This window comes from Salmo salar, chromosome ssa06, assembly GCF_905237065.1.
Source record: "Salmo salar chromosome ssa06, Ssal_v3.1, whole genome shotgun sequence".
Lineage (NCBI taxonomy): Eukaryota > Metazoa > Chordata > Actinopteri > Salmoniformes > Salmonidae > Salmo > Salmo salar.
Window position 1 is genome coordinate 23,262,574 of NC_059447.1, and position 26,518 is coordinate 23,289,091.

General features: G+C 42.8%; 1 protein-coding gene across 1 annotated transcript; it reads right to left on the reverse strand.

The window, feature by feature from the left end:
- On the reverse strand, positions 1-25,700 carry LOC123743403 (serine/threonine-protein kinase/endoribonuclease IRE1). Its single transcript, XM_045719992.1, has 16 exons — positions 25,626-25,700; positions 25,216-25,288; positions 22,056-22,171; positions 20,962-21,229; positions 20,493-20,573; positions 19,212-19,259; positions 18,911-18,973; positions 18,417-18,501; positions 18,120-18,309; positions 17,930-18,029; positions 17,332-17,531; positions 16,524-16,680; positions 12,987-13,114; positions 12,393-12,528; positions 12,024-12,094; positions 1-727 (listed from the first exon to the last, which is right to left on the reverse strand). Exons 4-16 carry the CDS (start codon positions 21,218-21,220, stop codon positions 521-523), a joined length of 1,725 nt encoding a protein of 574 aa, XP_045575948.1. The 5' UTR covers positions 21,221-21,229; positions 22,056-22,171; positions 25,216-25,288; positions 25,626-25,700; the 3' UTR covers positions 1-520.
- Positions 25,701-26,518: the final 818 nt, after the last annotated feature.

The window sequence follows — 26,518 nt, forward strand, 5'->3', positions numbered from 1 at the left end:
AGCAGTGTGCGGGTTTCTTTATTTCTCATCTTACTACACAATGATACAAAATACAAAATACAGATACAAAATAAAATAAAAACATTGTGGACCACTCAAATTGAGTTGAGGCACTAAAAGCCATTATAGTCAAACATGGTACAGGCATCATCTATAAAGCATTAAATAATCTATGGACATACATAAACAAAACAAAGTACAGTGAATAAAAGGACAACTATGCACTTATAAAGAAACGTCTCCGTTGGATGTGCCTGTGTCAGGGTCCACATTGGATCAGGAATACATTCATGCATAAAGAATGCTATTTCATACAGAATACAATAGAAAAACAGACTTTAAAAAAAGCTAAGGTCACTTTTGAATCACAACAATAAAGTACATTGACAGTACAGTGAACTGACAGTCTATCTAGTTATGGAATTGTCATTGCGTTGGTCTACATAGAAGGAATGTCTCTGGATTCAGTGCACTGCAGGTTCATGTTATGAAAACAACAATAGAAGCAAAGCCTAGAGTCTTAGGCTGTGGGTGTGTCATAGACCATCCACGCCTCTCTCAACTTGGAGTAGTATTTCTGGAAAGTCAGCTCCTCAGCACAGGTGCGCATGGCCAGGTATGTGTGCAGCAGCAGGTGGGGGAAGCGGGAGGTGAAGTAGAGCATAAAGCCTTCTGGGATTGAGCCCAACGTCTCATGGAGATCAGGAATTTCATCGTAATGGTTACTCTATGGGAAACAGCATACAATTTATAGAATGTCACGTGCACACATTTAGTGAAGCTAACAATACTGAACAAAAATATAAACGCAACATGTAAAGTGTTGGTGCCATGTCTCATGAGCTGAAATAAAAGATCCCAGAAATGTTCCATACACACAGAAATGTGTTTACATTTCTGTTAGTGTGCATTTCTCCTTGCCAAGATAATCCATCCACCTGACAGGTGTGGCATATCAAGAATCTGATTAAACAGCATGATCATTTTTTTATTTTAAATGTAACCTTTATTTAACTAGGCAAGTCAGTTAAGAACAAATTCTTATTTACCCAGGTGCTGGGGACAATAAAAGGCCACTCTAAAATGGTCAGTTATGTCACACAACACAGTGCCACAGATGTCTCAAATTGAGGGAGTGTGGTATTGACATGCTGACTGCTGGAATGTCCACCAGAGCTGTCGCCAGATAATTGAATGTTAATTTCTCAACCATAAGCTGTGTCCAACGGCGTTTTAGAGAATTTAGCAGCATGTCCAACCGGCCTCCCAACCGCAGACCACATGTAACCACACCAGCCCAGGACCTCCACATCCAGCTTTTTCACCTGTGGGATTGTCTGAGACCAGCCACCCAGACAGCTAATGAAACTGAGCAGTATTTCTGTCTGTAATAACATCCTCTTGTGGGGAAAAACTAATTCTCATTGGCTGAGCCTGGCTCCCCAGTGGTTGGGCCTTTCTCCCAAGTGGGTGGGCCTATGCCCTCCCAGGCCCACCCATGGCTGCGCCCCTGTCCAGTCATGTAAAACCCATAGATTAGGGCCAAATTCATTTATTTCAATTGACTGATTTGCTTATATGAACTGTAACAGTAAAATCATTGACATTTTTGCATGTTGTGTTTATTTTTGTTCAGTATATTAAAATTAGGCTCTAGTCACACAAATAAATATGTCTATATGTTATGTATTTGATGAATTCTGATAACAATCTTAATTTTTTCAATAATGAAATAAGCATTAATGTTACCAGTTACTACTAATACCAATATAGTGTTTCATTCGAGTAGCAGCACCTTAGAGACTGCTGCCCTATGTACATAGTCAATGAACACTGGTCACTTTAATGTTTACATACTGTTTTACCAACTTCATATGTATATACTGTACTCTAGTCAAGGCTCATTCTATATAACTACTGCTGTACACACATTTTCTATTCAAATACTGTCCATACTGTCTGTACACACCGTTATATACACCGTGCACAAAAAATTAAGAACACCTTCCTAATATTGAGTTGCAGTGTGTCTTGTTTGCAATGAAACTATCCCTGTTTGTAAATAATTAAATCTGAGATGTCATTAGGAATCTGAGCATGGTACTTTCAAAAGTTAGGCCTACCATTCCATCCCAGGCCTACAGACGCAGAAAAAAAGTATGCTTTAACTGCTGGCTGATCTTCTTCCTTGGCTTAACCCAATGAGAGAAGGTCACAAGGTCTTCACTAAAAGCTGTCGGGGTTTATAAATGTTATATTGTTCAGAAAGCGAATAGGTTAATCAATTGATAGTGACAGAATTAGATTACATCCCAAGCAAAGTACATTTTTTGTCTCCTCGGCTATAGAAGGTTGTAGCTCTTCCTCAATGTCAAAGAAACAAACAATGATACAGTGCCTTGCGAAAGTATTCACCCCCTTTGTAACGTTCGTCGTAAGGAGTAGAGCGTGGTACGTGTTCATATTTCTATTTTATTAAACTCAGAACATGAAATCAAAACAACAAACAAAGAAAAACTAACGTCACGTTCTGCAGGCTTCACTGAGCTGAACAAAAACAAGATCTCACACTGAAGGAGGGAAAAAGGGCTGCCTAAGTATGATTCCCATTCAGAGACAACGATAAACAGCTGCCTCTGATTGGAAACCATACTAGGGCAATAAAGAAAAAGCCAACATAGAAATATCACACATAGAATGCCCACCTCATGTCACACCCTGACCTAACCAAACAGAGAAAAACGTCTCTCTCAGGTCAGGGTGTGACAGTACCCCCCCCCCCAAAGGTGCGGATTCCCGGCCGCAAACCTGAACCTATAGGGGAGGGTCTGGGTGGGCATCTACTCATGGCGGCGGCTCCGGTTCGGGGCATAGCCCCCACTCCGCCCGCTGATCCCTCCGCTTTTGTGCCGCCGGAGGAACCAGACCGTGGATCATCGCCAGAAGCTCCGAACCGTGGATCGTCGCTGGATGAACCGGACCGTAGATCATCGCCGGAGGTTCTGGACTGCAGACCGCCGCTGGAGACTCTGGACTGCAGACCGCCGCTGGAGACTCTGGACTGCAGATCGCCGCTGGAGACTCTGGACTGCAGATCGCCGCTGGAGACTCTGGACTGCAGATCGGCGCTGGAGACTCTGGACTGCAGACCGCCACTGGAGACCCTGGACTGCAGACCGTCGTTGAAGGTTCCGGACTGTGGACTGTCTCAGGAGGTTCCGGACTGTGGGCCGTCTCAGGAGGTTCCGGACTGTGGGCCGTCTCAGGTGGTTCCAGACTGTAGGCCGTCTCAGGAGGTTCCGGACTGGGGACCGTCGCTGCAGGCGCCATGCCATGGATCATCACTGCAGGCTCCGCGCCATGGATCACCACTGGAGGCTTTGTGCCATGGATCATCACTGGAGGCTCCGGGCCATGGATTATCACTGGAGGCTCTGGGCCATGGATCATCACTACAGGCTTCGTGCCATGGATCATCACTACAGGCTTTGTGCCATGGATCATCACTGGAGGCTTCGGACCATGGATCATCACTGGAGGCTTCTTACGTGGAGCCGGAACAGGTCTCACCGGACTGGGGAATGTCGCTGGAGGCTCCGACTGGGGGACGTCGCCGGAAGCTCTGGACTGGGAACTGTCGCCGGAAGCTCTGGACTGGGAACTGTCTCCGGAAGCTCTGGACTGGGAAGGCGCACCGGAGGCCTGGTGCGTGGGGCTGGCACAGGTGGCGTCAGACTGGTGACACGCACCTCAGGGCAAGTGCGAGGAGCAGGCACAGGGCGTACCAGGCTGGATAGACTCACTGGAGGCCTGGTACGTGGGGCAGGCACAGAGCGCACCGGGCTGTGAATGCGCACTGGCGGCACAGTGCGCATCACCGCATAACACGGTGCTTGCTCAGTCACTTGCTCCCCACGGTAAGCACGAGGAGTTGACTCAGGTCTCCAACCTGACTCTGCCAATCTCCCCGTGTGCCCCCCCCAAAAAAATGTTTGGGGGGCTGCCTCTCGTGCTTCCCTCATTGCCGTGCTCTCGCTGCCTCCACCTGTTCCCATGGGAGGCGCTTTTCTCCTGCCCCTAATTCCTCCGAAGCCCTGGATATACTCCTCCTCATCTCCTCAATAGACCAGGATGCCATTACCTCCTGGGTGTCTTCCCAGGTCCATTGCTCCGGACTACTCTGCTTGGTCTCTTGGTGGTGGGATCTTCTGTAATGTTCGTCGTAAGGAGTAGACCAAGGTGCAGTGTGGTACGTGTTCATATTTCTATTTTATTAAACTCAGAACACGAAATCAAAACAACAAACAATGAAAACGAACGTCACGTTCTGCAGGCTTTACTGAGCTGAACAAAAACAAGATCTCACACTGAAGGAGGGAAAAAGGGCTGCCTAAGTATGATTCCCAATCAGAGACAACGACAGACAGCTGCCTCTGATTGGAAACCATACTAGGCCAATCAAAGAAAAAGACAACATAGAAATATCACACATAGAATGCCCACCCCATGTCACACCCTGACCTTTACCAAACAGAGAAAAACGGCTCTCTCAGGTCAGGGCGTGACACCCTTGGTGTTTTTACTATTTTGTTGCATTACAACCTGTAATTTAAATATATCTTTATTTGGATTTCATGTAATTGACAAACAAAATAGTCAAAATTGGTGAAGTGAAATGAAAAAAATAACTTCTTTCAAAAAATAAAAAAGTGGTGCGTGCATATGTATTCACCCTCTTTGGTATGAAGCCCCTAAATAAGATCTGCTGCAACCAATTACCTTCATAATTAGTTAAATAAAGTTCACCTGTGTGCAATCTAGTGTCACATGATCTCAGTATATATACACACACCTGTTCTGAAAGGCCCCAGAGTCTGCAACACCACTAAGCAAAGGGAACCACCAAGCAAGCGGCACTATGATGACCAAGGAGCTCTCCAAACAGGTCAAGAACAAAGTTGTGGAGAAGTACAGATCAGGGTGGGGTTATAAAAAAAATATCCGTAACTTTGAACATTCCACGGAGCACCATTAAATACAGTATTTTTAATAGTGGAAAGAATATGGCACCACAACAAACCTGCCAAGAGAGGGCTGCCCAACAAAACTCACAGACCAGGCAAGGAGGGCATTGATCAGAGAGGCAACAAAGAGACCAAAGATAACCCTGAAGGAGCTGCAAAGCTTCACAGCGAAGATTGGAGTCCATAGCATCCCTTTCCATAGCACCACTTTAAGCCGTACACTCCACAGAGTTGGGCTTTACAGAAGAGTGGCCAGAAAAAAGCCATTGCTTAAAGAAAAAAATAAGTAAACACATTTGGTGTTCACCAAAAGGCATGTGGGAGACTCCCCAAACATATGGAAGAAGGTACTCTGGTCAGATGAGACTAAAATTGAGCTTTTTGGCCATCATGGAAAATGCTGTCTGGCGCAAACCCAACACCTCTCATCACCCCGAGAACCCTATCCCCACAGTGAAGCATGGTGGTGTCAGCATCATGCTGTGGGGATGTTTTTCCATCGGCAGACACTGGGAAACTGGTTAGAATTGAATGAATGATGGATGGTGCTAAATACATGGAAATTCTTGAGGGAAACCAGTTTCAGTCTTCCAGAGATTTGAGACTGGGACAGAGGTTCACCTTCCTGCAGGACAATGACCCTAAGCATACTGCTAAAGCAACACTCGAGTGGTTTCAAGGGTAACATTTAAATGTCTTGGAATGGCCTAGTCAAAGCCCAGACCTCAATCCAATTGAGATTCTGTGGTATGACTTAAAGATTGCTGTACACCAGCGGAACTCATCCAACTTGAAGGAGCTGGAGCAGTTTTGCCTTGAACAATCGGCAAAATCCCAGTGGCTAGATGGGCAAAGCTTATAGAGACATACCCGAAGAGACTTGCAGCTGTAATTGCTACAAAAGGTGGCTCTACAAAGTATTGACTTTGGGGGGTGAATAGTTATGCATGCTCAAGTTCTGTTTTTGTCTTATTTGTGTGTTTCGCAAGAAAGAATATTTTGCATCTTCAAAGTGGTAGGCATGTGTAAACCAAATGATACAACCCCCCCAAAAATCTATTTTAATTCCAGGTTGTAAGGCAACAAAATAGGAAAAATGCCAAGGGGGTGAATACTTTTGCAAGCCACTGTATCCCCATATGCATCGGAGTCTTTCTCTGGTATTTTACAGCTTGTTTCTAGCATTAAAAAAGCATGGACCAAAGCGTGTTATAGATCACTTTATAAATCAGATCCTTTTTTATTTTCTTCAAAATCTTAAGCTAACAAGGGGTAGGCTTGTGTTTTTTTCCATTTTTTTTCCCACAAAAGCAGGCCTATGGCATACCCTCTCATACACCCCCCGCCCCCTCCCCAATTCCAGTCTTGGTTTTTGCGCAGATGTGCGAGTGACTTTTGAATTTTAACAATAAAGTTACGAAAATGCTCGTCTCAACCTTGATTCAGTGTCATTTTGATTATTCCTGCTCTGCTTGGTATAGTGGGCTATCAAAAAATCTGAAAAAGAAAATGCAGGTCATGCAAAATAATGTAATCAGTTATATGTTGAATGTCCCCCCTAGGATCCATATAGGGGTACAGGAGTTCCGGGAGGTGAGCTTGTTACCTTTGAAGTCCAGAGTGGACCAACTTAAACTGCATCATATGTTCGACATCTTAAATGATCATGCCCCAGGTTACATGAAAAAACACATTGATATGGTCTATAACCAACAGAGTCACAATACCAGAGCTAGTGTTATGTCTTGTAAAGTCCCAAGAGTAAATTGTACTGCGAAGAACACGTTTTTTTCCATACAGGCATTTGTCTATGGAACAGCCTTCCCTTGGAGATCAAGCTTTCAAAAGCAGGAAAAGGTTGTCATTTGCACAAGGTTGTCTAAGTAAGGGAAACCCCACCACTGCTCCTTGTGCCCACTACAGCTGGTCAGGTGTATTTATTTGAAGGATCAGTATGATGTGCAATTAATAGATTATTAAAGTGACTATGCATAGATGACAGAGACTAGCAGTGGTGTAAAGAGGGGGGGCAATGCAAATAGTCTGCGTAGCCATTTGACTAGATGTTCAGGAGTCTTATGGCTTGGGGGTAGAAGCTGTTTAGAAGCCTCTTGGACCTAGACTTGGCGCTCCGGTACCGCTTGCCGTGTAATAGCAGAGAGAACAGTCTGACTAGGGTGGCTGGAGTCTTTGACAATTTTTAGGGCCTTCCTCTGACACCGCCTGGTATAAAGGTTCTGGATGGCAGGAAGCTTGGCCCCAGTGATGTACTGGGCCGTTCACACTACCCTCTGTAGTGCCTTGCGGTCGGAGGCCGAGCAGTTGCCATACCAGGTAGTGATGCAACCAGTCAGGATGCTCTCGATGGTGCAGCTGTAGAACCTTTTGAGGATCTGAGGACCCATGCCAAATCTTTTCAGTCTCCTGAGGGGGAATAGGTTTTGTTGTGCCCTCTTCACAACTGTCTTGGTATGCTTGGACCATGTTAGTTTGTTGGTGATGTGGACACCAAGGAACTTGAAGTTCTCAACCTGCTCTACTGCAGCCCCGTCGATGAGAATGGGGCATGCTCGGTCCTCTTTTTCCTGTAGTCCACAAGTCATCTCCTTTGTCTTGATCAAGTTGAGAGAGAGGTTGTTGTCCTGGCACCACACGGCCAGGTCTCTGACCTTCTCCCTATAGGCTGGGAAATTCGGCAAATGTAATGATGGTGTTGGAGTTGTGCCTGGCTGTGCAGTCATGAGTGAACAGGGAGTACAGGAGGGGACTGAGCACGCACCCCCGAGGGGCCCCTGTGTTGAGGATCAGCGTGGCGGATGTGTTGTTACCTACCCTTACCACCTGGGGGCGGCCCGTCAGGAAGTCCAGGATCCAGTTGCAGAGGGAGGTGTTTAGTCCCAGGGTCCTTAGCTTATTGATAAGCTTTGAGGGCACTATGGTGTTGAACGCTGAGCTGTAGTCAATGAATAGCATTCTCAAGTGATATCCTCTGGGTCCACATTGTGCATTTTGTTGTATTTGTCTGTTGCCAAAAATAAATTCAATTCAATGAGCTGTCCATTTCCGATTGATTGTGCCGCTGCTTCAAGTTTCAGCACCACAATGTAAGTTACTAGAATCTGGCTTATTGTGACGTCAATAAGTCTGATAAATAGGCCTACATCATGGGCAAGGAACATATTGTTTTGAATAAAATCAAATAAAATCAAATGTATTTATATAGCCCTTCGTACATCAGCTGATATCTCAAAGTGCTGTACAGAAACCCAGCCTAAAACCCCAAACAGCAAGCAATGCATGTGAAAGAAGGACGGTGGCTAGGAAAAACTCCCTAGGAAAAACTCCCTAGAAAGGCCAAAAACCTAGGAAGAAACCTAGAGAGGAACCAGGCTATGAGGGGTGGCCAGTCCTCTTCTGGCTGTGCCGGGTGGATATTATAACGGAACATGGTCAAGATGTTAAAATCAATTATAGTATTAGAAAGCTATCAAAGTTGGCCTCCGGTCCTCCTTCTCATATTCGCTCTCTCCTTCTCAAACTGAACAGAACATAGGCTAGGTGTCACGACCGTCAAATAAATCATTGGACCAATGGCGCAGCGTGAGTACAGTTCCACATTTTAATTATGGTGAAACTTCAAAACAACAAAGATCTAACGATCGTGCAATACTAAGCACACATAGGCACTAAACCAAAACAATATCCCACAATGCAGGTGGTAACACACTAAGTATGATCCCCAATTAGAGGTAACGATTATCAGCTGCCTCTAATTGAGAACCATACACATACACCAACATAGAAATAAAATAGCTAGAAACTACCCTAGTCACGCTCTGACCTAAAACACCATAGAGAACCCCGAAGGCTCCGGCCATGGAGCGGGACTGGACGCCGTGCCTGGACTGAGCACCGGAGCAGAAGAAGGCTCCGGCCATGGAGCGGGACTGGACACCGTGCCTGGACTGGGCACCGGCGCAGAGGAAGGCTCCGGCCATGGAGCGGAACTGGACGCCGTGCCTGGACTGAGCACCGGAGCAGAGGAAGGCTCCGGCCATGTAGCGGAACTGGACGCCGTGCCTAGAGTGGGCACCAGCGCAGAGGAAGGCTCCGGCCATGGAGCGGGACTGGACGCCGTGCCTGGACTGGGCACCGATGCAAAGGAAGGCTCCGGCCACGGAGCGGGACTGGACCCTGTGCCTGGACTGGGCACTGGCACAGTGGACCATCACTGGAGGCTCCGGACCGTGGACCGTCACTGGAGGCTCTGAACTGTGAACCGTCGCTGGAAGATCTGGACTGTGAACCGTCGCTGAAGGTTCCGGGCTGTAGACCATCGATGGAGACTCCGGACTGTACACATGCACTGGTGGACGAGTGCGGGGAGCCGGCACAGGTTTCACCGGACTGATGATACACTCCTCAGGGCGAGTGCTGGGAGCCGGCACAGGACGTACCGGGCTGGGAAGGCGCACTGGAGGCCTGGTGCGTGGAGCCGGCACAGGTTTCACTGGACTGATGACACGCTCCTCAGGGCGAGTGCGGGGAGCCGGCACAGGACGTACCGGGCTGGGAAGGCGCACTGGAGGCCTGGTGCGTGGAGCCGGCACAGGTTTCACTGGACTGATGACACGCTCCTCAGGCTGAGTGCTGGGAGCCGGCACAGGACTTACCAGGCTGGGAAGGCGCACTGGAGGCCTGGTGCGTGGAGCTGGCACAGGTTTCACAGGACTGATGATACGCTCCTCAAAACACCTGCGCTGCAGCATACTCCTAGCCAACATCTATCTCCGATATCCCTCCTCACACTGCTCCATCAACTCCCAGGCGGTCTCTGGCTCTCTCCTCGGCTCGGCCGACCGCCCCTTGAGCCCCCCCCCAAAAAAATCTTGGGGTTTCCCTTGGGTTGTTTGTGGCCACGGACCCCGGCGTCGTCGCTGTCCTCCTTTACTCCTCGGCGACTCCCGCTTAGGAAGGGTCTCACATCCACCCAGTATCTCCTCCCATGTCCAACTCTCCTTTACCTCCTGGGCACGATGCTTGGTCCTGTAATGGTTGGATATTCTGTCACGACCGTCGAATAAATAATTGGACCAAGGCGCAGCGTGAGTAGAGTTCCACATTTTAATTATGGTGAAACTTCAAAACAACAAAGATCTAACGATTGTGCACTACTTAGCACACATAGGCAATAAACCAAAACAATATCCCACAAAGCAGGTGGGAAAAAGGACACACTAAGTATGATCCCCAATTAGAGGTAACGATTATCAGCTGCCTCTAATTGAGAACCATACACATACACCAACATAGAAATAAAATAACTAGAAACCCCCCAAGTCACACTCTGACCTAAAACACTATAGAGAACCCGAGGGCTCTCTCTGGTCAGGGCGTGACACTAAGCCTAATCACCAAATATTCGGAAAAAGCTTTTGACAAGTTTTTGATCAGCAAGAGCAGAGCAGACCAGGGCTCAGGGTTGGAATATCCATTGCAGTGTGTAATGCTGCCTAGTTTTATTTACACCATCCCAGCAGCTATCATAGAAATATAACTTTGCCCTGTGCTTCGCCAAGCATGCACTTTGTAGCCGATAGGCTATGGATCATTTGATTGAGACCACACTAAATAGCCTATAGGCACACTTGATATTGCATGCCCAGTGGAGAATCAGGGATGAGGGTTGGCGTCGAGCACACAGTGATATAAAGGTATATTGCCTGATATAGCCTGATAAACATCTGGCTCATGGGACAGCCCTTTTCTACTGTTACGAATAAAACCCCCACCTGAAGAAATCCTCTTGAGAACATGCGTACCTCGGTCACAGAGAGGGCAAAGGTTTGAGTAGGGACCATAAAAACCTCAGTATAAGCTAAGGTTGTAATAGTTGTTGAATTCCTAACCAAACCACGTGGAGCATTGGCTGCACGGCTGGAAATGGTTAAACTCTGAGACTATCGATCCCGACAGAATAAGAGCCAATATTCTATACTAATTACTAGTCTGCAGCTAGAAATTATGTCAACCTGGAATGCGAAAACCGCCAACCGCCGAAACATCTATTCTATAAGAACATTTCTGAATGGTACTCTGACGTATCCATTCTAACCATTGAATACTTCAGGAAAGCAGAGAGAGAGATGCGCGGATGAACTTTCCAACAGAAAGACGGACGATTCCAACAGAGATCATCACGACACACTGAGCGTAAATATATATTGATTGCAATTATTCCCGAATGAATGAGCGTTCATGTGCAAAGGATTAGCATTTAAATTCATATAATTATCAACTGTATAGTGACTCTTTTGTCTTTCGCGCCCTTCTCAGTCCACACCCACACTTCCCTTTGTCCACCAAGCCGTCATATCGGCTTGGCCCACTAGGGAACCTCCCCTATCATGTCCTTGCAACCATATCTAGTGTTTGTTTGTTTGTGCATTTCTGTGATTATTTAGTTAGTTAGTAAATAAATGATTACGACAATTGGTGTATGGATGATTCATAGTAAAGGCTGGGTTTGTGCAGATAACCAACAGTTTACAATGTTTGGAATGAGACTAACGTGAGGTAAAGAATAATTCATTAGTTAGAAGACTAATTGATCAGATATTAAAATATCTGAAGAGTTATATTAGGAAAAGTATAACTTTGTAATCTGAAGATTTTCCTTGGTGCCCCAAATTCCTAGTTAATTACATTTACATGATTAGTTTAATCACTTTATAATAACTACAGAGAATTGATTTGATAAAATAGTCTTCAATTTAATGATGCCAAAGACACGACACCCTCCTCCATTTTCCTCCGGGTACCCATTATGTAAATGTGGATCCTTCCCTAAGCATTTCACTGCACCTGCAATAACATCTGCAAAATTTGCACGAGACCAGTAACATTTTATTCGATAATATACAACTACTAGAATAATATAATACATATCATATCAATAGATATGATGTAATACATTGCCAATGGACAGAATAAACTTACCTTGTTTCTTATGGCCCGTAGAAGACTTACAACAGAGACCTCTTTATATGCCCCTTTGCGTTTTTTTAGATCTGCAGAGGAAGGAGTGACAGCCAGTAAGCAAACAATAACTACATATATAGTATAGCAATAATTTATCTGGAATTATGTCATCATAAGAGGCTATCATTTTGTGATTCCACCAAGAAAGGAGATGTTGCTGTAGCCTGGTCCAGATCTGTTTTAGCCAACACCTCTGTCAATCATTGTCATGCCAGTCATGGTGCTCTTGAGTTGGACCAGGCTAAAGTGGCTGTGATATACAGTACTTCAAATATATTAAGGCCTCACAGTCTGTTGGTGTTCAAATACTGATCCTCAGACACTAACTTTCTTGCAGATCTTTAGTGATGTGTTCCATCCAGTTCCCCTTGACCACTTTTTCTGCCTCTGACTCCAGCTGATTGATGATTGAGTCATCCAACCGCTTCAGCTTTGACTGTGCATCAATCCAATCACTCACATCCTATATGGGAAAACAAGGCTTTAATTACTCAAATATGTAATTTATTAACTTCTAGCTTTGTAGCCAATAGAGTCATTGATTACGAGCCTGAGTACCTGACTGACTGTTTTTGCTCCACTGTATTCCAGTTTAATATAAAGAAACAATTTCAGCTTGCCAGGAAAAAAGAGACTTCATGAACATTCTCTGAAGAGCTACGGGCTATTTTAACCAATGGTTAAAGATGATCCATTGTCTGACAAACTTGGTATCCATAATGTTCTCATCAATGACAAGGACAAACATCTTCAATGGAGATTCCAGAAAGACAGACAGCTAGAAGGAGGGCTATAGTATTGCCTCTTGTAGTTATATTTACTGTATCCCCATTGTAGTTATTGTGGTGAGCTTTCTTCAGGGAATAAAATGGCTTGATTTTCTTTTATATCTAGATGTGACCAATTCTAATTGACTAACACCTTGAGGAACTTCAGCTGTTGCTCCAGGCTCCAGAAGAAAGGGTGATTGAGCACAGTCTCAGCAGAAGGCCTCCTCTGCTGCTCCTTCGTCACCATATATTTGATCAGGTGTTCAGCCACGATGTCCTCTGGGATAGACAAGACCAAACATATTCACCATGAGGGGGTTTAAAACTTAAAATCTGACACAAGAAACTAAATGTGTGTAAATTACATTTTATAAGCAACATGGAGGTCCAGGAGACTCGAGCTCCATCCCTGATGACTTTGTCTCCTACTTCACCTCCCGCTTCCCCCACCTGCTGCTGCACACCTACCTCGCCATGTGTTCCTTTGCTGAGGAGCTGACTTTCCAAGATTACTACCTCGAGTCCAACACGAGACTTAGACGGCAGAAGAGAACACACCCAGAGCCTGACGTGACGACAACAAGCCAACAACTAAAAGAATGTGACCATAGTGTGATGTCAGGCGCTCCGTTGAGAAGTACTCCATCCCACACCAGCAAACCTCCAATCTATGTCAGTACACTGTATTGTCACAGTTCTTTTTACTGTTTACATGAACAATATTGGTTTGTCTGAAGAAGAAGCAATCACTTTCACCTGTATGCAGATGACACTGTTGTGTATGCTATTTCCCCGATGGCTGACCAGGTTCTGTCAGAGCTTTAATCTGCCTTTATTTCCTTGCAGAAAGCCTTTATTAAACTGAAATTGGTACTTAATGCAGGTAAAACCAAGTATATGTTATATTCCAAATGACATAAAAATGTATCTGATGATTTATGCATAAGTACATTGGATGGTGCCCTCATTGTTTGTGTCCCCACTTATAAATATCTACAGTATTTGCAGAGTTAGCTCCAGGTAAATGTTTTAAATGTCTGTTTAAACTACTAGCACATGACTCGGACCCCCATGCATACCCAACAAGACATGCCACAAGAGGTCTTTTCACAATCCCCAAGTCCAGAACAGACTATGGGAGGCGCACAGTACTACATAGAGCCATGACTACATGGAACTCTATTCCTCATCAGGTAACTGATGCAAGCAGTAGAATACGATTTTCTTTAAACAGATAAAAATACACCTATTGGAACAGCGGGGACAGTGAAGAGACACACACACACACACACACACACACACACACACACACACACACACACACACACACACACACACACACACACACACACACGGCAACCCAGACTATTTGCATTGCCCCCCCTCTTTTACACCGCTGCTACTCTGTTATCATCTATGCATAGTCTCTAATAACTCTACCTACATGTACATATTACCTCAACTTACCGGTGCCCCCGCACATTAACTCTGTACCCCCCTGTATATAGTCTCGCTATTGTTATTTTACTGCTGCTCTTTAATTACCTGTTTCTTATTCTTATCCATATTTTTTTCAAACGGCATTGTTGGTTAGGGGCTCGTAAGTAAGCATTTCATTGTAAGGTCTACACCTGTTGTATTCGGCGCATGTGACTAATACAATTTGATCACACGTACTCTACACACACATCGATTTTGTATTGTAGATATGTGGTAGAGTAGTGGCATGAGGGCACACACAATGTGTTGTGAAAAGTGTTATGAAATGTAATGTAATATTTTAAATTGTGTATATACTGTGCATTTGGAAAGTATTCAGACCCCTTCCCTTTTTCCACATTTTGTTACGTTATAGTCTTACTTTAAAATGGATTAAATAAAAAATAAACCTACAGACAATACCCCATAATGACAAAGCGAAATCACGTTTATAAATGTTTGCAAATGTAAAAAATAAATAATTTACATAATATTTAGACCCTTTATGAGACTCAAAACTTAACTCAGTTGCATTCTGTTTTAATTGATCATCCTTGAGATGTTTCTACAACTTGATTGGAGTCCATCTGTGGCAAATTAAATTGATTGGACATGATTTGGAAAGGCACACACCTAGCATATAAGGCCCACATCTATATCAGGTCCCACAGTTGACACTGCACGTCAGAGCAAAAACCAAGCCACGAGGTTGAAGGAACTGTCCGTAGAGCGCCGAGACAGGATTGTGTCAAGGCACAGATCTGGGGAAGGGTACCAAAAAATGTCTGAAACATTTACAGTCCCCAAGAATACAGTGGCCTCCATCATTCTTAAATGGGCCGCCCAGCCAAACTGAGCAATCGGCGGAGAAGGCCCTTGGTCAGGGAGGCGATCAAGAACCAGATGGTCACTCTGACAGAGCTCCAGAGTTCCTCTGTGGAGATGGGATAACCATCCAGAAGGACAACCATCTCTGAAGCACTCCACCAATCAGGCCTTTATGGTAGAGTGGCCAGACGGAAGTCACTCCTCAGTAAAAGGCACATGACAGCCTGCTTGGAGTTTGCCAAAAGGCACCTAAAGACTCTCAGACCATGAGAAACAAGATTCTCTGGTCTGATGAAACCAAGATTGAACTATTTGGCCTGAATGCCAAGCGTCACATCTAGAGGAAACCTGCCACCATCTCTACAGTGAAGCATAGTGGTGGCAGCATCATGCTGTGGGGAAGTTTTTCAGCAGAAGGGACTGGGAGACTAGTCAGGATCGAGGGAAAGATGAACAGAGCAAAGTACAGAGAGATCCTTGATGAAAACCTGATCCAGAGTGCTCAGGACCTCAGACTGGGATGAAGGTTTACCTTCCAACAGGACAATGACCCTAAGCACACAGCCATGACAACACAGGAGTGGCTTCGGGACAAGTCTGTTCTTGAGTGGCCCAGCCAGAGCACGGACTTGAACCCAATCGAACATCTCTGCAGAGACCTGAAAATAGTTGTGCAGCGACTCTCCCCATCCAACCAGACAGAGCTTAAGAGGATCTGCAGAGAAAAATGGGAGAAACTCCCCAAATACAGGTGTGCCAAGTTTGTGGTGTCATACCCAAGAAGACTCGTGGCTGTAATCGCTGCCAAAGGTGCTTCAACATAGTAATGAGTAAATGGTCCATATTTATGTAAATGTATTATTTCCGTTTTTATTTTTAAAACATTTGCAAACATTTCAAAAAAACAGTTTTTGTTTTGTCATTATGGGGTGTGGATTGTGGATTATATATATTTTTAAATCAATTTTAGAATAAGGCTGTAGCGAAACATAATGTGGAAAAAGTCAAGGGGTCTGAATACTTTCCAAATGCACTGTATCTGCCTTTGTTGCTGGACCCTAGTAAAAGTAGCTGCTTCCTTGGCAGCAGCTAATGGAGATCCTTAATACAAAATTATGTAGGTAATGTTTGGTTATTTAAAAACATTGTGACTAAAGTATTTCCTATAGCTATTGGATGATTTCACAGAATAAAAACCCAGTTGCAATCATTAATGAGGAATATATTTTCTTTTCAAACATGACTTCTAAAGATACAAGACACTGTTACAAAACCCATTTGTCTTTACTGTGAATTAGTTACTATTCAGAAAAGGGGAAATCAGTCAGATCAGAGTGCATGACCTGCAGTGTGAACTGCAGAGAAGAAGCTGTGGCCTTACCGTGTTTGTCTCCTTGTAATCCTACGAGGCTGAATTGTCCTTGTCTGATATTAATGGCAACATCAAATTCATCTTCCATATCTCCAAAGGGATGTTCTCCTCCTGTTAAAACATAGTAAAACACACAGCCGGCAGAGAAGATGTCCACAGCACTGGTCTGTAGAGGAAGACACAGAGGTGCCTTAATCAGCCCAGATAATATACTTTATTATTATAAAATCACCACAAATGACCAATATACTGTACATCCAACTCAACTACACTCTTAGAAGAAAAGGTGCTATACAAATTAGAACCTAAAAGGGTTATTCGGCTGTCCCCGTAGGAGAACTCTTTGAATAACCCTTTTTGGTTCCAGGTAGAACCCTCTGTGGAAAGGGTTCTACATGAAACCAAAATAGTTCTACTTGGAACCAAAAGGTTTTAGGTTCTAGATAGCACCTTTTTTTCTAAGCGTGTATACTACTACAACTGCTATGATCCACTTCCGTAGTATAAAGTAAAGTGAAGATAAGGAAATATTGATAATATACAATATTATTATTGATAATCCAATGATTGAAGCAAGATTTGGTTGGGGGGCAGCACCCCCGCCTCGCATGCAAAACATGTTAGTGGCCCCCCTCGTGGCAGAGGCAAGAAAAATGTGCAGCTTTAAATTATATTTACTACTTTCCCGCAGTTCTACACATTTTGTCATGGGATGGAGTCTTTTTTGCAGTTTAAGTAGACATGTCGCTTATGCCTAGAAACACCACTGAATAAAGGAATGATAAATTAGTTATCAAAACTGCAAAGGGCCACTTACAGGGTTGTTTTTGCTGTCTTTTTTCAGGACCTCTGGGGCATTCCAGCCCACGGTTCCCATGGCTCCTGAACTCATGCTGTAGCTTTGTCTGCCCATTTCCAACTTCTTAGCCATCCCAAAATCTGTGATCTTGACAATGACTTGGCCATGGTGGTCTGGGATAGAAAACAGGATGTTGTTGGGCTTCACATCTCTGTGAACTGGGGAGAAAATATTAGGCAGATCAGTCACCAAAACTGCTCTACTGTGTCACTTTAAATTTCATTAGTCTTGAATTTCATTTTATATACGATTTTCATTGAAAGCATGTTGTATTCTCTGAACACTACCTATACTGTGCACTTTATTGCTGCTGAGAGTATATTGAGAAGGGGCAAGTAGAAGTAACAGGAGGCTGCAGAGGGGAAAACAGCTTATAACAATGGCTCGGGCCGGCGCAAATGGAATGGCATCAAACATCTGGAAACCATGTTTGATGTATTTGATACCATTCCACTCCAGTTATTACCAAGAGCCCATTCTTCTCAATTAAGGTGCCACCAACCTCCTGTGTGTAGAAGATGACTGAGTGGACGGAGGAGCATAATCTGATTATTACCTATTTTGAGAGAGTGCAGATGTGCCAGTCCTCGCATCGTCTGTTTTAACACTTCCACAGGCTGTAGTCCATGGCGATTAAAATTATTGTCCTTCACATACTGAAAGAGGAGACAAAAACATTAACTGGGAGTGAGTTAAACTGTCAGGGAGAAAAGGGGGATGGGGAGGGTGGGGTAGTGAGGTTGCACCTCCTTCAGTGATGCAGCACACAGCTCAATGGCAATGTTCTGGTGCTGCCCATCCTTCTCAGTCCAGAAGTATCGGACCACATTTACATGACTGTCCACCTCAAGAAGCAGCTGGACCTCCCGTTCTGCTAATTTCAAGAAGTTTACAAGAATCCTCTTCACAGCCACAGAACGGTCACCTAACGTACCCCTAGGGGGCAGAGAAGGGTAAAGGAAGTTACTAAACTCAAAAGGTGTTTTGTAAAGGCACAAAAACAGATTACACCCATTACACCAATTATGTAACAATTGTCTTACTTGTACACAATGGTTCCATCTGCACCATGTCCCAGAATTTGATTGATGTCATACGTTAACATTACATCTTTATTTGATTTCGTATCTGAAACAGAGGAAACCAACAGCCCATTGAGAATATAATGGTCAGTTACAGGCTGCATATTTTTTGTCTGACATCACAATCACTATAAAAGCAGTTTGATATTTTTCAATAACTCCATTGCCTTCCCCCAGAGGCCAGAACAAATGTTAAATTCTAGTTATATGCCAGTAAGCCTGGTCTGTTTCCCTACTAAGAGGGGGAAAGAGTCAATTACCCAGTTCGCAGACTGATTCATGAAATTATTCTGCTTTTATCAATTAACATAATCTGTGAGGAGTTTTGAAATTGGACATATGTTGCTTACATGCCATTGTAAATTGGGAACCAAAAAGGGGAATACTCTCTGATCAATTCGATTTTTAGTTGCTTCAGTGGTTTTAACAAGCATGTCAAATAGTTGGAAGCTCACCAAGTTCAGCTGATTGTCTTCCAGTCCCAGGCGATGTATTAGAGGCAGGAGGTAATGCATGACCTATGAGTGGATAACATCATGCATATATATCAAACACAGTCTTGTAATTTAGAACGACAGATACTGTATATCACAATGGTGGATATATAACATCAACGTTATACATATAAAACACTATCAGGCTTTGGTGCATGTTTACTCCTATTTAACTGTCAATACATTTAAGTCTAAAGAGGACAGGAGATAAAAAATTATACAATACAAGACCTGGCTGAAGATATCTCCATAACTTCATTACCTTCCAATGAAGTGCTCTCTGAAGAAGACGCAATACTAAAACCATCTTCTAGATCTCCAACAGGGCCCCCAAGAGAGAGAGGGAGAGAGGAGACACAACAAATGGATAATCAGACACACTGAATTATACAATTTTAAAGGGCATGTCTATACATTACATGGGGTCTTAAAACTGGGGTCTGCACCCCCCCTAGGTGTCCATGCATGTACTGCAGGTGGTCCACAACAATATTTTTAAACAAAGTGGATTTTATCAAATCAATATTGCTAGTAATAATAAACTAAATGTACATTGCGTGACCACAATATGAAAGAGGTGAATGTTACTTATCATGTCAACTTTATTTCTCAACTCCTAAAATTAATCAAATTACACTCATTTGAGTCCAGGTGAGTCTCATGAGGTACAGGTGTGTGTAATGATGGTGACAGGTGTGTGTAATAATGGGTAAACTGGTGACAACGAGAGGAGGAGCGGGAGTAGACATGACAATGGTGGTGGATCTTTGATGTTATGGGGCTATTTTGCTTCCACTGGTCCTGAGGCCCTTAAGATCAACGGCATCATGAACTTTACAAAGTACCAGGACATTTTAGCCAAAAACCTGGTTGCCTCTGTCAGGAGGCTGAAACTTCCCGCAAGACAATAACCCCAAGCACTAATCAAAATCAATTGACCACAAAATCAACATTGTGCAATTGCCATCTCAATCTCCTGTGGTTTGAATTGAAGAAGGTAGTCCATAAGAGCAGGCAAAGGATATCAAGGATCTGGAAAGGTTTTGAATGGAGGAATGATCTAATATCTCTCCCAACGTGTTCTCCAATCTCATAAAACATTTTAGATAAAGGCTCAGTGTAATTATCCTCGCAAGGGGGGGGGGGGCAAGATTATTGAAAACAGGGGTGCCAATCATTTTGACCCCTATCTTTTTTAGATTTATTTTGTATCACTTGTTAAAAATGTATATTTCTCTAAACAATTGTATTAGAATAAAATAATACAATTTCCTCCTTTTTTTAAACTTACCATATAGCTCAGTATTTGTATTGTTTATTTTATATTATATTATATTTTTATATTATATAGTATTGTTGTCTTTTTTTGCTAATCTTTATCAAGATTTGCAAATAATGATCAATCTGACTGCATATAACGCACAAAATCATGTCATTGAGAACTACCATATCCACAATGGTGGATATATACCGTACCATTTTATTATTGCCAATAAAGATAAGCCTAAAGAGGACTGGAGAGAGAAATGATAAAATACAACACCTGGCTGAAAATGTCCTGTAGATCTCCCTGAAGAAGATGCTCCCATGTTAAAACCATCTCCTAGAGCTCCAACAGGGCCATCTAGGGGGAGAGAGAGCAAGAGAGACACAGAGAGATGGTAAATAAAATATTATAGCAGAATATGGTAGATGTATCACTTGTTGACTCAAAGTAAGTTACTGTAAATACAACTCTTAAAAAGTTTACTTTGAGATAAGCTTTCTAATTCTACAAGATAAATAATGATATTTCATAATTTCCCTAAAAAGAGGTGGCAGGTAGCCTAGTGGTTAAGTGTGTCAGGCCCGTAACTAAAAGGTTGCTGGTTCAAATCCTCAAGCTGACTAGGTGAAACATGTGTCTGTGCCCTTTAGCAAGGCACTTAACCCTAGTTGCTCTGGATAAGAGTGTCTGCTAAAATGTAAAAAGATAGATAGTAAGCAAAGACTGTATGTCTCATCACACTTACATTTATTATTTAACGTGTCAGCTAATTGGTTCTGGTTCATCTTCCTCAGGATCTCCAGTGTAATCTTCACAGCATCCTCAGGTTGGTAGGTCCCCACCATCTTACTGATAGTGTCCTCTCTGTCAGCGTACTCCAGCTGGCTCACTGGGATGCATTGAGGGAAACCTTCCACGCCTTGATGAAGGTACCATATAAATGTTTTCAGCTCTGCTTTGCCCAAATCATTCAGAGTGGCCAGCAGCAGCTCAGGAACAGCCATTGTTGGTCACTGAGAATAAGACATGGAGGCTGTTAGCCCTCGGCCACGTGCAGTGGGAACGCAGCTTTGTAGATCATTGAGGATAAGACATGGAGGAAGTTATCTGTAATAGACTTTAGATAAACCGCAGCAAACATGCCCACCAACTTGTTACTATCATACATATTTTTACAAGAAAAACTGTTACGTTTCTCATATGTCACATGCAGATCATATTATTTTAGGGCATCACACAGCAGAACAGGCTGGGGTAGACTGGCCCGTGTTGGGCTGACATGGGCTTGCTGTGTATGCTTTTAGAAGCTTTGCTAGGAAGCATGGACTTGATGTTTCACTTCCACTCTTGCCAGAGCTTTATTCATATTTACTGTACATTGACTATAATAGTTTGTTGTACTCCCTATAAAGACAATGTACTTCTTTATTTAAATCACCAGAAAACAATGTTCACACTGAAAATAGTACCATACACTAAACTTCACAAGCACAACTGATAAGGAAGTCTACGATACACTAACCAAACTTTACTTAGTGCCTCCGTCTTTTATACTCTCACTAAACTACTTTCATCAATGTTTACATTTTGTCTCGAGATCTATTTTTGGTTCATGTTATGCGCTCTCATGAGGTTTCCTGCTCAAAACTACTCATTTCCTGACTACACCCAGTAAACATCAAGTTGAATCCTGTCCTATGAGTGTTTTCCTCATCATTTCATATCGTTATTTCATTACACACAACATATCCTCCTTGATCTTAACCCTTCTAAAAGTTTCAACCTTTTCCAAATCACAGTGTATACTATATCTATACAAACTAAAGCCATACTACTTACGGGATAGGATATTCTTCTGCTCTTGCTGATGTTGAGACAGCTTATACCCAAGTGGGATGAGTTAGAGGCGTGTCTGATAAGTTCAGGTCTACCAGTACCATGCAGGGTGTGATTTACTGTGGAAAGGGAATGGAGAATGTAGAGAAGTCATAAGCCCTTAATCTAAACAAGGAAGGTAGAAACACAGTATGAGAGAAAACAGATGTACACTACAGATGTACAGTACGTTATAGAGTAGCTACTGTACATAAACAGCTGGCCCCTAATTAAATGAAAAAAAGTAACCAGAATAAGACAATAACAAAAGTTTATATGGGCAATGTAAAAAGTTTGACAATTATTATACAGTTTAGTTTATTTATTTCACTCAGTAGGCCTACACTGTACTGTAGAGTGAATAACACGACTCCAAACCTGCATTCCTGCAGAACCAGTAGATTGAAGATTTTTATTTATCACACAAAAGTGATATACTGTCTGTCCTTTATGTTCACTTCCTGTTTTCTGTAAAAAGGATGAGCTGACGCATACCCAATTTATGTAGCGGTGCTGACTAGCAGAGAGTAAACTGTATAAAAATACAGAAAGAAAGTTTCACACTCTGTATATATGCAACTTTCTGTCTTTATTTTTCAACACTCCTCTCACGACAATGTTTACTTTTTGTCTCAAGATATGTGTTTGAGTCATGTTTTATGGTCTCATGAGGGTCTTCTACTTGAAGCAACTAACTTCCTAACCACACCCATGAAACATCCAGTTTAATCCTGTCCTATAAGAGTGGTATTCTATCCATATTCACATATAACCATGTCCTTGACCCTTCTAAAAGTCTGATAAACCTTGTCAAAATCACAATGTGCAGTTGAAGTCGGAAGTTTACATACACCTTAGCCAAATACATTTAAACTCAGTTTTTCACAATTCCTGACATTTAATCCTAGTAAAAATTCCCTGTCTTAGGTCAGTTAGGATCACCACTTTATTTTAAGAATGTGAAATATCAGAATAATAGTAGAGAGAATGATTTATTTCAGCTTTTATTTCTTTCATCACATTCCCAGTGGGTCAGAAGTTTACATACACTCTGTCACGTCCTGACCAGTAAAGGGGTTATTTGTAATTAGAGTTTGGTTAGGACGTGGCAGGGGGTATTTGTTTTATATGGTTTTGAGTGTGTGTTTATGTAGAGGGGCGTTTGATTTATGTTTCCGGGGTTTTTTGTTTAGTTCTATGTTGTATAGTTCTATGTCTGTTTCTAGGGTGTTTATTTCTATGTTTAGTAATTGGGATTGGGGCCTTCAATTGGAGGCAGCTGGTTATCGTTGACTCTGATTGAAGGTCCTATAATTAGGACTATGTTTGTTTTGGGAATTGTGGGAGGTTGTTTTGCACTGCTAGGTTTAGCCTGCAAACTGTTATGTTGTCGTCCGTTTTTGTGAAGTGTTCGTGGTTATTTAAAATAAACGTCAAAATGAGCACTCAACCCGCTGCGCCTTGGTCCATCCATTACAACGACCGTTACACACTCAATTTGGTAGCATTGCCTTTTAAATTGTTTCACTTGGGTCAAACGTTTCGGGTAGCCTTCCACAAGCTTCTCACAACAAGTTGGGAATTCTGTCCCATTCCTCCTGACAGAGCTGGTGTAACTGAGTCAGGTTTGACGGCCTCCTTGCTCGCACACACTTTTTCAGTTCTGCCCACACATTTTCTATGGGATAAAGGTCAGGGTGTTGTGATGGCCACTCCAATACCTTGACTTTGTTGTCCTTAAGCCATTTTGCCACAACTTTGGAAGTATGCTTGGGGTCATTGTCCATTTGGAAGACCCATTTGCGATCAAGCTTTAACTTCCTGACTGTCTTGAGATGTTGCTTCAATATATCCACATAATTTTCCATCCTCATGATGCCATTGATTTTGTGAAGTGCACCAGTCCCTCCTGCAGCAAAGCACCCCCACAACATGACGCTGCCACCCTCGTGCTTCACGGTTCGGATGGTGTTCTTCGACTTGCAAGCATCCCCCTTTTTCCTCCAAACATAACGATGGTCATTATGGCCAAACAGTTCTATTTTTGTTTCATCAGACCAGAGGACATTTCTCCAAAATATACGATCTTTGTCCCCATGTGCAGTTGCAAACCGTAGTCTGGCTTTTTTATGGCGGTTTTGGAGCAGTGGCTTCTTCCTTGCTGAGCGGCCTTTCAAATCAAATCTTATTTGTCACATACACATGGTTAGCAGATGTTAATGCGAGTGTCGCAAAATGCTTGTGCTTCTAGTTCCGACCATGCAGTAATATCCAACAAGTAATCTAACCTAACAATTTCACAACAACTACCTTAAACACACAAGTGTAAAGGAATGAATAAGAAGATGTACATAAAAATATATGAATGAGTGATGGCCGAATGGCATAGGCAAGATGTAGTAGATGGTATAGAGTACAGTATATACATATGAGATGAGTAATGTAGGGTATGTAAACATTATATAAAGTATCATTGTTTAAAGTGGCTAGTGATATATTTATTACATCAATTTTTCCATTATTAAAGTGGCTAAAGTTGAGTCAGTATGTTGGCAGCAGCCACTCAATGTTAGTGATGGCTGTTTAACAGTCTGATGGCTTTGAGATAGAAGCTGTTTTTCAGTCTCTCTCTGTCCCCGCTTTGATGCACCTGTACTGACCTCGTAGATATATTTTATTAGACAGAACTCTGCAGGGGAGTGAAGGAGATAAGACTGGGCAAACATTCCACAATAAAGTGTTTAGCTAACAATAAAGGCCCTGTTTCTACAGCTTTGTAGGCATGGTTTTGGTCCCAGGAGTAGAGGATGATGATGTAGGCAGTGACATCACTAGGGCGCGATTTAGGGTTTAATAAAACAACTGGAGACCTTTAGTTTGATGCAGAACTTACTCGGAAACATGCGTGCTATGTTCCTGATTGTCAACTTCTGTCTGCAATTGCATTAATAAAGGTTTTTGAATGATTTAATTAAATATATTGTCATAATTCTAATTTCACCAATGAGCCAATGATGATTGAGAAGGAGGAAAGGCACAAACCCTAACAACTCCAACCTAAGTGTATGTAAACTTCCGACTTCAACTGTATACAGTATTAATAGAATAAAGGTATACTACTTACGGTACCAGTTTACTTGCTCTGCTCTCGCTGATGTTGATAGCTTGTGAGACGTACACCGAATGAGGATATACTTCTGCTGGAAGTGGGATGGGTTAGAGGCTTGTCTGAGAAGTTCAGGTTTACCAGTAACACTAACAACGCAGGGTGTGATTTACTGTTGTATGGAATGTAGAGAAGTCATAAGCCCTTAATCTACATAAGGTAGAAACACAGTATGACTCTGTAGAGTACGGTACATAAAACAGCAGACCATAAAGCCCTATTCAATGAAAATCGCTAACCAGAATAAGTCAACAAGTTTCTATAGACATTGAGAAAAGCATGTTTGAAATGATTATACAATTTAGTTTCTTTATTTCACTCATTAGGCCTGATGTTTGTATTGTTGAGTGAATAACAATAGTCCAAACCTGTATTCCTGCAGGACCAGAAGATTGATGATGATTTTGACTCATGTCGTGGAAATTCAGTACTGAGAGAGACTTGGTAATTTCTTCAAACAGTCATCTTTATTTAATATCGATTAATTATTGCAAAAATGAAACAGTCAGCCTAACAGTCTTGACTGCTGGACTGAGAGTCTACCCTTTACAGACAATGCACAGTTTATATAGCTAATACCCAGAATGCTTGGTTCCACCCCTCCCATATAGATTGGAGGGGCCCCATAAGCCACTTTGGGCTCATCACACACAAGCTTCATTACAGCAAATAGGACAATCATCACGCTGGCACTATGCACAAAGATAGGGGTCAGCATGATGAAAATGTCCACCCCATTTAGAACGAACCCTTCCTATAGCTGTGATAGACACCCCTCTGGGCACTTAGTACACTCAGTAGGAACATGAGCTCCACATCTGGGTCCTTATGCTCAGAATTGGGGTCCATCAATACTGGCAGAAGGTACATTTATATTAACCATACAATATATTCATCCCAGAACTATAGTATTAAGTTCCTCATCAGGGTTATAATTACATATCAGTATCTCATTGCATTCTTAGCCTAAATCACTATAAATTTAGCAGTGTAGACCTCCAAGTCTAAATCAATTACAGGTACAGTTGACCAACCCCCTCCCTTCTCCGGCAGTCAATCTTCTGGCATTTCTTCATTTTTCAGATAGCTTCACAGTTCAAAGTGGATGGCCCATGATGATGTCCCAATTTCAATGACTCACCTGAACCCCACCACAACTCATTATGTCTTGTCCATTTGCCAACCAGTATACCAGCAATATGAGAGAAGTTTTGGAACGGATCTCTCTCTTCATGCTCACTCCACGTGGACTTCTGTTGCA

Excerpts from the sequence above, each read along its gene's own strand:
- LOC123743403 (XM_045719992.1), bottom strand. The coding sequence starts at position 21,220 with ATGGCTGTTCCTGAGCTGCTGCTGGCCACTCTGAATGATTTGGGCAAA. Across the intron at positions 18,310-18,416 it reads GATGGAACCATTGTGTACAA|GGGTACGTTAGGTGACCGTT; the intron begins GTAAGACAATTG and ends TCTGCCCCCTAG. Across the intron at positions 16,681-17,331 it reads AAGACAGCAAAAACAACCCT|ACCAGTGCTGTGGACATCTT; the intron begins GTAAGTGGCCCT and ends CTTCCTCTACAG.